Below are 12,933 nucleotides of genomic sequence, written 5' to 3' on the forward strand. Positions count from 1 at the left end.
TCTTTGAGCGGCAGAGGGGCACGAGGGGTTCGCGGCAGAGCGGGACAAAGAAGAGAAGAAGACGGACGAGTCAGGGTTGAGAGATTTAATCAACGGCACTCGGTAGACGTATGTGCCTGTGCCTGGGCGGGAAGCCGTGGCATAGCATGGCAATGGATGGCGTGCATGAGGGCATCTCGGGGCAAGAGATTGGCTAGGTAGCGAGTTTGGCGCCGAGGGAGGGGATTCACGCAATGTGCACCGTACGATCAGCGGCGTCATGCGCCCTCGGGTTCCTGGTTCAGGTTGCCTATTTACGGATCTCACATATAGAGGACGCATGCGTATACGCCACCAGGTACGGTACGCATACACGCGCGGCTGGAGAAGAAGAGGGAGGGGGACTCACGCCACCTGCAATGCTAGAAGAAACAGGAGGGTGTGATTGATGGATGACAGATGGACGATACTGTAGGGATGAGGGATCCAAGTCAGGCACGAAACATTGAGCAGAGTCAGGTGGTGAAACTCGAGTCAATTGATGTGGCTTCCAGTCTTTGAAAGAATATTCTGCAAAAGTCTAAACTGTGGAATAAAGGGCGGCTCGGGACTGCCATGTGGTCCTAGTTAGTTAGTGACATACATACTACGTAGTAGACAAACAAATGACTCTTGTTCTTTGATGGCGAGTCTTGTCAGTCATGATGGTCTAGGTTAGTTGATGGGCAAAAGGCGAATGTCATTGCTAGTGCAAGGTGGCGCTAGGGCCAGACGGTGTCTCTACCCAAGATCTTGGCTTCTCACGACCGTTGAAAAGGCGGTTGCGGCGTCAAAGACTCAAGAGGGGTTTGGGTTTGTTCCTGTTGGTGGGTGCCGCCAAGGCCGGAGGGGCCCTGACACTAGCGAAGATCATCCTTCCGAACGACGAATCGGCACGGAGGAACAAGAGTGTGGAATCAATAGAGAATCGTCAGCCCGTCCGTGGATCTGGGGTTTCCTGCTGCGGAAGCAAGGAGGATCGGTATCGCTGCTGGACGTGCATGTCTGCGACAGCGCATACGATGACGATGCTGTATTTGGATTCTGGTTCGCTGGCATGAAACGCATGTCAACAACGACGGCGTTTGACGACGCAGGGTAGGCTCGTAGACCGACTTACTTGATTCCTTCTATTGCTGACATGTTTCATTCATTCCATACCGTGACTCAAGACGCGTCTTTTACTGTATGTGAGCTCTTTAGCATTCTCTCGCGGATGATGGAAGCCAAGGCCCCGCGTGATGCCCATTCTCACGGCGCCTCCGTTAGCCACGAAACGTGCCATGGCCACTCCCACGGTATTCATCCTATCTCCACCTGGTCGCAGTTCTCCCTTTGACATTCTCGACCCGGATCTTGTCATCCAATGTCTCTGATTCGTCCGACCAACTTTTTCTTGAACAATCGAGTGGTTGCACACTCTTTTTCTCACTCATTGACTCACGTGCACCCCGCTGAGAGACATTGGCCGTCAACACTAGCTGGACCGGATTTGCGACGGACAATGACGACGGACGACGACGACGACAAAAGGCTTGGTGCTGAAAAACTTCACGTGCAAAGCTTAATACGACTCTGATATAACCCTGCTAAATACATGACACACGCCTTCGGGCTTGGCAGCTCCGTTAGGGAGTTGACTCTCTAGTCCGTGGTTTGCCCCAGGGGGTCCTGGTCGTGCTCAAGGATCATGATCATCACCGGGAACTTTTTCCAACTCGTCAATCTAACGTCCAGTTGGCATGAGGTAATGAAGGTTGAATCCCCGTCATTGGAAGATATTCTCCTTCCTCTGTCGGATTTCCATGACAAGCCTTTTCACTCCTGCATTTCTCCCCTCTCCCTTTTTTGAGGCTTGCAGACGATCGCGCGTTTCACTCAGGTACGGTCCCCAATCAATGCATGCCCGACCCCGCTGGCGGGTGGCGTTTCAAGCGCCAGGGGTTCTCCGGGGTGTGATTGGACGAGGAGGACGTGGCCCGTCACGTCTCGACCTGCTTCAGCCTCTTTGGACTAGAAATCCCTGGAACGCGGGAAAAGCTGCCAAACCAGCCACGGCGAGCCAGTCCCTTGGCTACGACGACTTACACTTGCGACCGACCGGTCTATTGTTTGTTCCTTTTTTCATGCCAAGGTTGTTTTTGGCTGAGACTGGATTGTTTCTCCAAAAGATCGAGACATGGGACAACCGAGACGGGTTGTGTCATGGCATCACATTACACATCACGTAGCATGCAAGGCGTACAAGCACGGCACAGAAGAAATGCCAAAAGAGATTGATGAGGTCGAAAAAAAAGGAGACGGTGTATCAGGTCATCGTCCCTTTGTTCGGCATCTCCATCTCCCAAGGTACGTGCGTACATCCGACCACCACCGATTGTCGTCCGTGGTTCTTGTGAGTGTGTGTGGGGAAAAAGAAAGATCGGTTTCGGATTCTGGGCCCGGCGCCTGCCTCGGCCGTTCGGTAAGGGGACCACTTTTTTTCCTTCTTCTCTTCAGGTTCGACGGCTGAGCATCACATGAGGCCGACAAAGATGCATCCCCATCCATGGCCATGGATGAACAAAGGTCATGAAAGGAGGAGGATGTGGAGGATGCGATCAGTCATTGCAATAATCATGAAACTCACTCACGTTCACAAGAGGCAGGTGTATTTACGTATTTACGTATTCTCACCGTGGCAGCTCTTGTAAGTCCTGTTAGGCGCCGGCCAACCGTCCAGGGGATCCACGCGCATGCGACATAGACGCCCACAGTCGAGACGCATCCACCGCCAGTCGACTTCCTACGAACCCTCTCACCTTTGACCTAGCCTTGACTCGCCGGGGAAAAAAAAAAAAAAAAAAAGAGGATCAGACCCAGGAACATGGATGACATGCTCTTTCTCACCCCTTCGTCGATCACTCTGGGTGTGAGTGGGCATGGACATTTTTCGCTTGTATGATCTGTCGCCCATGGTGGAGATGCAACCAGGGACCCGGAGCGACGACAGCGACTAGCTTGCTTGGCCTTTTGCCGCGCTGCGATTCAGGAGACGCCCATCCATGTCTTGCTCGAGGCCTCTTGTCAATGACTTGACTCTCTAGTAGTAGTTCCTAGCATGAGGGGGGGTGGCGGCCCAAACGAAACAACTGAAACATCGCCAGCCCGTCTCTGGCTCTCAAAGACTATAAGACGTGACCAACCCCCGACCTCCCAAGACCTCTCTTCTTCCCTTCTATCCCCAGCACTGCCAAGGAATTCATTCTACAGGCCGATCTCTTCGGGTTCTCTTCTTCTTTTTCTTCTTCTCTTGCTTGAACTTTCCCCTCGTGGGCCGGATACATTCCCTTTTCAAGACAACAGCAACAAACCAACTTCACTTCTTCACTTTCTGACCTTTTCAACCGTTTGTAACGGAGGCTGGTCACTTTTTTTCTTCGACTTGCTTCATTGAATCACCGACGCACAAGCTCGGCCTTTGTGTCACTCAAGCTCTGCCCGTCCCCTTGGACCCCTGTTTTGAGAAACAAGACCGATTCTGTTCTGTCACTGTTCGTCACTGTTCAGGAAGCATTCACACACCCCCTCACACACACATTTTTTTCACCTCAGATTCTTCTCACCTCTTTTGTTCCGCAAGGCAACTTCTTTCATTGTCTCGCGCTACATTCCTTGCTTTCAATAGCACCACAATCCTTTATTGTTCCGTCCGACTTCGAACGCAACACGCACACACCTCGATTACAATAGAAACCCACTGGTCGGTCCGTCTGAATTCACTCTCTGTTCACCTGGACAATCACACCAACCACTTCGACGTCATTTCGAAAGAACCCAACGAGCCGGGCTCGATATAAAACATCATCTTCTCTGCGGCTGAAGCCAACAACACACTCCCTCCGCATCATACACTCGTATAACCCAAGGACACACTCCTTCCATAACATTCTCAGTGCATACTTGGCGTCAGCACAGCCAACGTTTTCTTCCTCATTTCAACGGATACCCTATTCTCATCACCTCCTCGACGGAAGTGTTGTGATCAGTTCTTCTTTTCAACAACCACCACCAACGCAAACATGAAGTTCTTCGGTATCGAATCCGCCGCTCTCGCCCTTGGGCTCGCCGGTCTGGCCCAGGCTCACATGGAGATGACCAACCCTCCCCCCTTCAAGTCCAAGGCCAACCCTCACGCCAACGGAGACGTCGACTACAGCATGACTGCTCCTCTCGAGGCCGGCGGCGGCAACTTCCCTTGCAAGGGCTACCACTCCCTCTTCGGCACCCCAGCTGGCGCTTCTGTTGCTGACTGGAAGGCCGGCGGCTCTTACAGCATGACCATCACCGGTGGTGCCAACCACGGTGGCGGCAGCTGCCAGGCCTCTCTGTCCTTCGACAAGGGTGAGACCTGGAAGGTCATCCACTCGTACATCGGCAACTGCCCCGGAGCTGGCACTACCAGCTACGACTTCAAGGTCCCCGCCGACACCCCCTCGGGTGAGGCCATCTTCGCCTGGACTTGGTTCAACCAGATCGGTAACCGCGAGATGTACATGAACTGCGCCGCCGTCACCATCGGCGGAGGATCCAAGAAGCGCGCCTCTGCCCTCAGCAGCCGCCCTTCCATGTTCGTCGCCAACGTCAACAACGGTTGCAGCACTGAGGAGGGTTCCGATCTTGAGTTCCCCGACCCTGGTCCGGATACCTCCAACGACTCGTCCAAGACTGCTCCTCCCAAGGGTAGCTGCGCCTCCGGCTCCGGCTCCGGCTCCGGTGGTGGCTCTTCTGGCGGCGACAGCGGTGCCACTCCTAGCTCCCCTGCTGGCGGCGACAACAGCTCCGGTGCCCCCAGCTCTGCTGCTCCCGTTTCCGCTCCTACCCAGACCCAGTCCGCCGCTGAGCCTTCTCAACCTGCTGCTGAGCCTACTCAGTCCGCTGGCGAGTCTTCTGCCCCTGCCGGTGGTGCTCCCTCTCAAGTGTATGTATGCTCTGATGATGTTGAAGAACAGCCTGACTCACTCATGTCTAGTCCCGGAGGTGTCTTCATCACCGTCTCCTCTCCCGCCGAGGGCACCGAGGCTCCCGTTGCTGCTCCCACTGACACCATGATGACTCTCACCAAGTCCGCTCCCGGAACTGGTAACGAGCCCGTGCCCACCAGCGTTGTCCAGCCCGAGCCCGTGCCTACCACCCCTGCCGGTACCCCCGAGGCCGCTCCCACAGCTCCCGCTACTCCTGGTTCCGGCTCTGGTGACGGTGGCTCCGACTCTGGCTCCGGCGATGGTCAGGCTCACACTGCCGGAACTGCCTGTACCTCGGAGGGTGAGTGGAACTGCATTGGTGGCTCCAAGTACCAGCGCTGCGCCTCTGGCCGATGGTCTGTCGTCCAGTCTATGGCCTCTGGCACTACCTGCTCTGGCAGCAAGGCCATGGCTTTCGCTTGGGGCTTTGGCCGCAAGCTTGCTCTCCGTGCCCGCCGGGCGTAAAGAGTCAACTCCGTGGGACCGAGCACATAGGCACTCATGAGTTTCAGCTCATGATGAACATGCAAAATGGGGACATTGGCCTTTGAGCCACGGCCTGGCCAAGGCCAAAACGGTACATATCCTGCATTTGACAGTACGGAGCAGAACACGGAGGAACACGGGGATTTTTTTGGTCATTCTTTGTACATAACTAGATCACAGGACATGAATTCAACTCATGGATACTTTCAACACTTGTTTCGATGTGACTGCGACAGTGACTTGTTTGGACTTGCAGATTGTAGAAGAGAAAGAAGACACAAGTGACATAGAGTTTGAGTTTGTAGATGGAGAACAAAGATACATACTGGCCCTTTATCCTTTGCCCTTTGCCCACGATTGGCTTTGTCCCTGCTGGCGTGCCAGGTAGGCATGTCGGTAGCCAGGATGTTGGAGCGAAGGGACGGCACAGGACAGCACGTGACGCTCCCCTTTGTCCTGCAGATGAGGTCGTCGTCAGTGGCGGTGCGCATACGTTGAAGAACAGTCGTTAGCGGCAGAGCCAGAGACGCAGTCAGAGTGAGGGTAAGAGGAAAGGATTTCAAGGAGGCAGCCCGCGTCGCACGGAATAAGGAGGCTGGAGGCCGCTTTGTCGTTGCTGCTAGTTAACTTAGAGTGAGAGCCGAGTAAGATGGGGGGCTGAGGTAGTTTCTCTGGGTGGCTCATTCTTGGGGAGACGCGGACATCCAGGGCAAGGGGTGTGTACCTGCACCTGGTTGAGAAGGGAGTAGATATAAATATCAACGCGTCTGCAGTGGAAGCTGTAGTTGCGAGGTGCATGTCTTATTTTGGCCGCTACTGAGCAAGTCTCCAATTTGCGAAGAGGAGGTCACCCCTCGTAGGCCAACAGCAGGCCCATCTCCATCCACAGTGCGCATTGCCTCGGTCGATGAGCTGGCCATTGGGCAGCAACGAGTTTCGGCGCCAATTGTGACTCTGAGTGGCGGGCTTGCACAGTGGGACACACGGTACACGTAGGACAAAGGGTCCCTCCCTCTAGGTCTCGTCGTCTAACAACGAACCCAACCCTCAGCGGTAGACGAAGGCGGCGGGGGCTGTGTCGGAGTCAGGGTTCCAAAACGACTCTGGTGATGAGATGAGACAGCTGGTAATCTGTGCAAGCTGTACAAACCATCGGGTTAATACGTATGTGTGTAGATACTATTTGCCTCTCGCGGAGCAGACGGCACGATACATCAAGATGGAGGCGCATCGACTTCCCCCAAAGCGTCCTAGCTATCTGCTCCATGCCTCGTTCGCAGCTCAGCTCAACCTTGGAGATGCCCGCCCAGCAGCGCCATCCGGATACCAGGCCCCGTCGCTAGGTGTGCTGTAAATCACTGGAACAGCGCCTGATTCATCATTTGACCGCCCGCCCGCGAGCGCGAGAGCAACCCACTTTCCTTTCCTTGCGCTGGCCTGGGCTGGGCTGGCCTTCCCCATCCATCCCCATCCCGCCCATTCATCCATCCATTCCCCATCCATTCTTGGGCCCCTCCCCCTCCAGCCTTATAACCTCCACCACCCAAGGCGACACCATCCAAACCTCTTCTCTTGCTACTTTCCCGCCCTCTTGCTGCAAACCCTCATGATTGTGGCGCTTCTTGCTTAGTGACGGAATTTCCGTCTACACGACAATCCCTCCTCGCGCGGCGACCTACATCCTCCTACCTACTCATAGGTAGAAACACCATCCTAGCCAGCCCCTCCTCGCTTCGATAACCTCCTCGACCGCCAGACCTCGACCATGGCCGGTCCTGCCTCCCCCCAGGCCGAAGGTCCCACGTTTGCTCCGCCTGCGCTGCCCGCCGGCTGGATTGCTCAGTGGGATGGCGCGAGCAGGAAGTACTACTATGTTCAGCTCTCGACCGGAGTCTCTCAGTGGGAGGTCCCCACCGAGCCGGCCAAGACGGGCAACACTCCGGCGCCCCAGATCGAGCACCCCTACGGTGCTCCCAAGCAGCCGCCGGAGGTCATCACCCACCCGGACGGATCGCAGACGATGCGCCATGCCGATGGTACCATGGAGCCCATCATGCCCGACGGAACACGCGGTGTCGACGGCCCGTCTGGAGACCGGGGTATTGGGGTAGGTGGTGGCGCGTTGCTCCTGTGCTTGCGGTTTGCTGACTATTTTCTATTCTAGAGTATGGCTATGAACGCTCTGCTCGGCGGCAACAAGAACTCGTCTCACGGCGGCGGTAGCGGTAGCGGTGGAGGTCACGGCCCCAGTCCCCTGGGTAACCTCGGCGGTCTCGCAAGCCAATTCCTCGGTGGCTCTCATGGTGGAAGCGGCGGCGGCAGTGGTGGAGGCCACGGCTCCGGTTCTTCAGGTAACCTTGGCGGTCTTGCGAGCCAATTCCTTGGTGGTTCTCATGGCGGAAGCGGTGGCAGCGGTGGCAACGGAGGAGGCAAGCAATCCGGTGCTGGAAAGCTTGTTGGGCAGCTGGCTTCGAGCTTCATGAACTCGGCCTCTCAGGAGAAGCCTCCCGCTCCGCAGAACTACCATGGCGGTGCCAACCAGCAGAACTCGCACCACGCTCAGGGAGGTCTTGCTGGTGCTGTTATGGGCGGTGTTGCTCATATGTTTGGTGGCAAGCCTGGCAGCAGCGTAAGTTGTCGTATCCTCGAATGCGCTCGGCGTGAGACTAACAGTCTGAATCCAGCAGGGCCAGAACTTTGGCTACCACAACTCGGGACCGCAGCAACAGCAGCAGGGTGGTGGCGGTGGCGGTTCCTCTTACTCAGGCGAGGCTCCCACTTATAAGCCCCCGGGTTCAACAGGATCTGCCCCTTCAGGGACTCCTTCGGGATCGCAGCCCTATGGAACGCCCTCGCCTAACCAGCAACAGCATAATCAGCAGCACGGTTCTCATCAGCAACAACCGGGTCAGAGCTCTCCGTACGGTTCGCATCAGCAGCAGCCCGGCTCTCACCCACAGCAGTCGGGTTCCAACACACCTTATGGCTCACACCAGCAACAGCCTGGAGCCAACCCGCAATACGGAGCTGGTCAACAACACCCAGGATCGAACCAACCGTACGGCTCCCACTCGCAACAACCAGGCCAGAACACTTCCTATGGATCTCACCAGCAGCCTGGCTCGCATCAACAACAGTCAGGTGCTAACCCGCCATATGGTTCACAGGCTGGCCCGAACCAGCAACACGGCTCACACCAGCAGCAGTACGGTTCCAACTCTCAGTATGGTGGAAGTCCGCATGGATCCCAGAACAACTCGTTCCCTCCTCCACCCCCAGGAGGTCCGCCTCAACAGCATGGACAGCATGGACAGCATGGGCAACAAGGACAGCAGGGACAGCAGGCGCAATACTTCCCTCCCCCTCCTACTGGACAACCGCCGCACCAGCAGCAATATGGACAAGGCTATCCCAATAACCCCCAGGCCGCTGGTGGTCAATACGGAGGCCCTCCTGATCAACATGGACAAAATCAACAGACCTACAGTGCACCTCCAGTTCCCGGCAACCAGCAGTATCCCCCTCCCCCTCCTGGAGGCCCTCCCGGAGGATACAATCCCTCATACAACGGAGGCCAAGGAGGCCAGCCTTCTTATGGCGGTGGTGCTCCCCCTGTTCCACACGGAACACACCCGGGTCAATATGGAGGAGCCTACTGAGCGGCCCTTTGAGGAAATTTGGAAATCCACAACATTTACTGCCTACCATGCTGTAGTTCCCTAGGCTCAGCAAGGATGACTTGAGTATTCATCGGCAAGAGACCGCGAGATTGTGCCAAGCCAGACCCTCAGTGTGCGTTCCTCTCGCTTCGCACCTGATGGCTGGATGTTTGATATGAAAGTATGTGTCGAGACGATCGGCAGGGATATAGACGCCATGGCCCAGCCAAGGGCGGTGAGGACGAGAGTGACACATGGAGAAGAGTTACGAGAAATATGATGATCAACGTAGATAGTAGAATGCATTTGCCGGGTCCGTTTCTTTTCTTTCTTCATATGGGATTTTCGGTCACAGGGTCCGAGTACGCAAGTAACCCTCTTCTATTCTATATCTCTTTCTTTTCTCTGCTCTCGCCGGCGACGGCGATTGACTGTAGCTTGGAGGCGACGGACCTGGCTACGAACCAGGCGACCAGGCCGACCAGGACGAGGAACCCAATGGTTGGCACCAGGGAGCGAGGGATGAGATTGTACAGATAAGGGTCGAGAATGAGATCCACGAGCACGGGGGGAGGATCCCTCATGAGAGCCGCGTCGTCGGTGAAGTAATCCGCAGAAGCCTTAATCTGCAGTAAGAGAACAGAGGCGCTGCGCTCTCCCTCCTCACGATCCTCCTGGCTGTCAGTACTGGATTGGCGTGAGTAGGCGTAGTCGGCGAGTGACTGCATGAGCTCTGGTGTGTCCCAGACAGTATCCAGCTCATATACATCCATCACAAAACCCGTAGGTTGCTACGAGTAACAGAAAAGGAAACATTAGCTTTGTGCAATTAAGGTGATAGGATTCTTGACATACAATCGCAGCCCAGCATACCCTGAACTCATACCGCTGGCCTGCATTCAAGCTGTCCAGCAGTAGCCACGTCGCGGCGCCAGAGGCATAACCCTTGGGTTCCGTGGGGAACACGCGACTTAGGTTTGCCCTGATAGACCAAGAGTCGGGAGTGAGGACAGGGAGGTTGAGGTCGGCGAAGGAGGGCTTCTGCAGGGGGATGGGGACAGCGTCTGGAGCTGTGAAGATGACTTTTTCAGCGTTGGCCTCCGTGAAGCTCGCAAGGAATAAAACGAGGCCTAGGATGAGTAGAATATGACGCAGGGCTAGTGAAAACATGGTTGCGAGGGCATTGAATGATGGCTATCCGCGTTTACATGGCCTCGTCAAGTGTCTTGTGAGATGAGGTGTGTTGTCTGAAGCGTCACGTGGAGCCCTGTCGCCCCGCCGAGTACCTACCTAGTTTCGACCTCAGCAGATATAGTACCTACAGCTCATACATTGAGAGAGCCATATAAGCCAATAATTTGGCTAGGTAATTAAGGAGAGACTTGGGATTTTGGCAGGCCAAGAACGGAGAATCAAGAAGATACATATCATGCACACTTATCCAGTTGACAAACGTTTCAGAAAGCCGGGAGATGGGCAATGCACTAGTAACTTAGACATCCTACAACTCTGTTCTATGAGACTACCCGCTTCTGATATGTGAATGAGCCAGATTTCTCCTGCTCGTAGCAATGTCCCGATGATATCACGGTATCCATCCCTTTGACCACAATGGCTGTTGCGTGCTGTTCTAACCGAGAGAATGATTGAATCAAGAGCTCACGGTACCTGTTCAATATCCCATCCCTCCTCAAGGAGACCATCAAAGTCATCAGCCCATACGATGTGCTCATGGGGTAAAAAATTATACCCGGAAGGAGATAGGTAGTCAGAGTTGACAATGCCGCAAGCCTCCCTGAAAGGCATGGTCTGCCCCGGTTTCCACACTTGATACCTCAAAATGATGGCGCCGTATATTGAAACCGGTGGACTGTGATGAGAAAACATGGTTGAATTGTTGGTGAGATAGGCACTCTGCTCACGGCTGATATAAGCTGAGTTTGGCTGGCTCGCATCGCTCGTTATCTCAAACCGCTTTCCGAATCGATAAAGTAATTGAGGCTCGGTTCCTGGCAAGCAGACGAGATAAGTTTCGCGCATCCCGAGCCTTTCGCTGTGGACAAGAGCTCGGACCCGGATGTTGTTCACAACGTTGGCTTCGTTGTTGTTCAGCATCATGATACCATCGAGATTTACCAACCCAATGTCGGTGGTCTTGATGCCCTTCTCAACCTGACCAGCAATTCGATTGGTGCCAGGAATCATCGGAGAATGCCCCCTCAAAGAGTATGAGAACACGGCTAGCCGATTTGCTCGTCCTTGACGAACAAGGAGACCAGCAGGCGTTTGATAGTTGCTCCCATGTGTATGGCTGACGAGCTCCAACATGGTACCGGGTCGCATGTCCACGGCCAGCTTAGGGGCATCCTCTTGACCTTTCACAGGTTGTGTGATAGGTGCGCTGGGCGGCTCTGGTGCGGGTTTGGCGGTTGGACCGTTGTGATACACGATGGAATTGGATGTGGTTTTGGGAAGACTCTCGATGAGTCGCTTGAACTCATCCTCGGTCGTTTTGGCAAATTCGATACATAGGCAGGTCCCGATCTTGGACACGGCGATACACCGGGGACCCAGATGGTTGTCGATGATGCGGACCAGGTCTTCTGAAGGCGTTTCCTAACCTGCCAGTTGTTCAACACGGTTCATGATGCCTGTCATAGCGCCATTGCTCATGTAGGTTGGAAATCCGTGACGAGTAGCCTTTAGCAGGCCCAGATTTTTTGGCATCCCCCAGATCGCCAGCGCGCCGGCAATGGTGAACGGATGCATGTTTTCGGGAGGAGTTGTCCTTGATCATGCAAGAAAGAGAAAAGGATAAACATGGTGTACGCGGTCGACGTTGTATGACTTGCGGAGGTGTTCTTGGAGAAACTCGGGAATGCCGAAGCCGGAGAGGGTCATGGGAACAAGGGGTTCGTCGTCTGCGTCCCCAAACGAGACGACCAAGTCAATGGCTCTACCCAGAGGATTCCAATTTAGAGAGATGGGCATGATGTAATGAGCTTGCGAGGTAATATGGTGATGCTTGGGATTGGGATTGGTAGAGTTGGAGATGCCAGTACTCTTCTATCGAGTTAGTACCACTAGGTACTTAGGTATCGGCTTGGTGTTATCTTTCTGGGAAGTGACGAGTCTGCCCAGGCCTTGGATGTCGGTGACCTAGGCCGTGAGGCAGGCGAGGGCAAGTCCAAGGGAAGCATTGCCATGCATCTATGGGTTGATACTCATCGCAGCTTTCCTATTGAAGCTTTCTTGTAGCAAGCAAGGCAGGTGATGGCTATGGTCGCAGGTCAAGCCTTACGCGTGTATTTAGCAACTCATATTTTCTCTTGATGGCCGCCAAACACAGGATATCACACATCTATTAATACACCGTGGTAAGAACGATTGGGTTGATACCTTGGTGTGGAGGTTGTCCTGGTTGGCTGGTGGTGAACGTTATCAGAGAGTGAGGCTCGAGCCAGGGGTGAGTAGGGACTGGAAGGAAAGGAGCCTGGGCCGACTTCGAAGCTCGGGCCTCATGGGATTTGACAGGTCACAGGCCAGGTCAGGCTGGTCCAGGCCAACTCACCGACTTGATTGACTGATATTGGCCACGACGGGACATGACCCAGAGACGTTCTCAGATAGAGCTCGTTTCTCCTTGACTTGCCCCTTATAACTCGGAGTAATATCACTGTGAGAATAGAACACGAGGGGCATGGCTAGTTCACGAGGCGGTCGAGTGGTCCATGGCAGAAAAACAAAAGCGGGAGCGGGTACGTACA

At 54.8% G+C, this 12,933-nt stretch overlaps 3 protein-coding genes across 3 annotated transcripts; 2 read left to right on the forward strand and 1 right to left on the reverse strand.

Annotated features, from left to right (window-relative positions):
• Positions 1-4,079: 4,079 nt before the first annotated feature.
• NCS57_00126000 (uncharacterized protein) lies at positions 4,080-5,486 on the forward strand (the record flags this gene model as incomplete). The annotated part of the gene is made up of 2 exons (XM_053051330.1): positions 4,080-4,978; positions 5,030-5,486. 2 exons carry the CDS (start codon positions 4,080-4,082, stop codon positions 5,484-5,486), a joined length of 1,356 nt encoding a protein of 451 aa, XP_052919845.1.
• A 1,786-nt stretch (positions 5,487-7,272) lies between these two features.
• On the forward strand, positions 7,273-9,166 carry NCS57_00126100 (WW domain-containing protein; the record flags this gene model as incomplete). Its single annotated transcript, XM_053051331.1, has 3 exons — positions 7,273-7,614; positions 7,672-8,136; positions 8,192-9,166. The coding sequence occupies 3 exons, from the start codon at positions 7,273-7,275 to the stop codon at positions 9,164-9,166; spliced, it is 1,782 nt and encodes a 593-aa protein (XP_052919846.1).
• A 386-nt stretch (positions 9,167-9,552) lies between these two features.
• NCS57_00126200 (uncharacterized protein) lies at positions 9,553-10,336 on the reverse strand (the record flags this gene model as incomplete). The annotated part of the gene is made up of 2 exons (XM_053051332.1): positions 9,553-9,957; positions 10,022-10,336. 2 exons carry the CDS (start codon positions 10,334-10,336, stop codon positions 9,553-9,555), a joined length of 720 nt encoding a protein of 239 aa, XP_052919847.1.
• Positions 10,337-12,933: the final 2,597 nt, after the last annotated feature.

Source organism: Fusarium keratoplasticum, chromosome 1 (assembly GCF_025433545.1).
Source record: "Fusarium keratoplasticum isolate Fu6.1 chromosome 1, whole genome shotgun sequence".
Classification (NCBI taxonomy): Eukaryota; Fungi; Ascomycota; class Sordariomycetes; order Hypocreales; family Nectriaceae; genus Fusarium; species Fusarium keratoplasticum.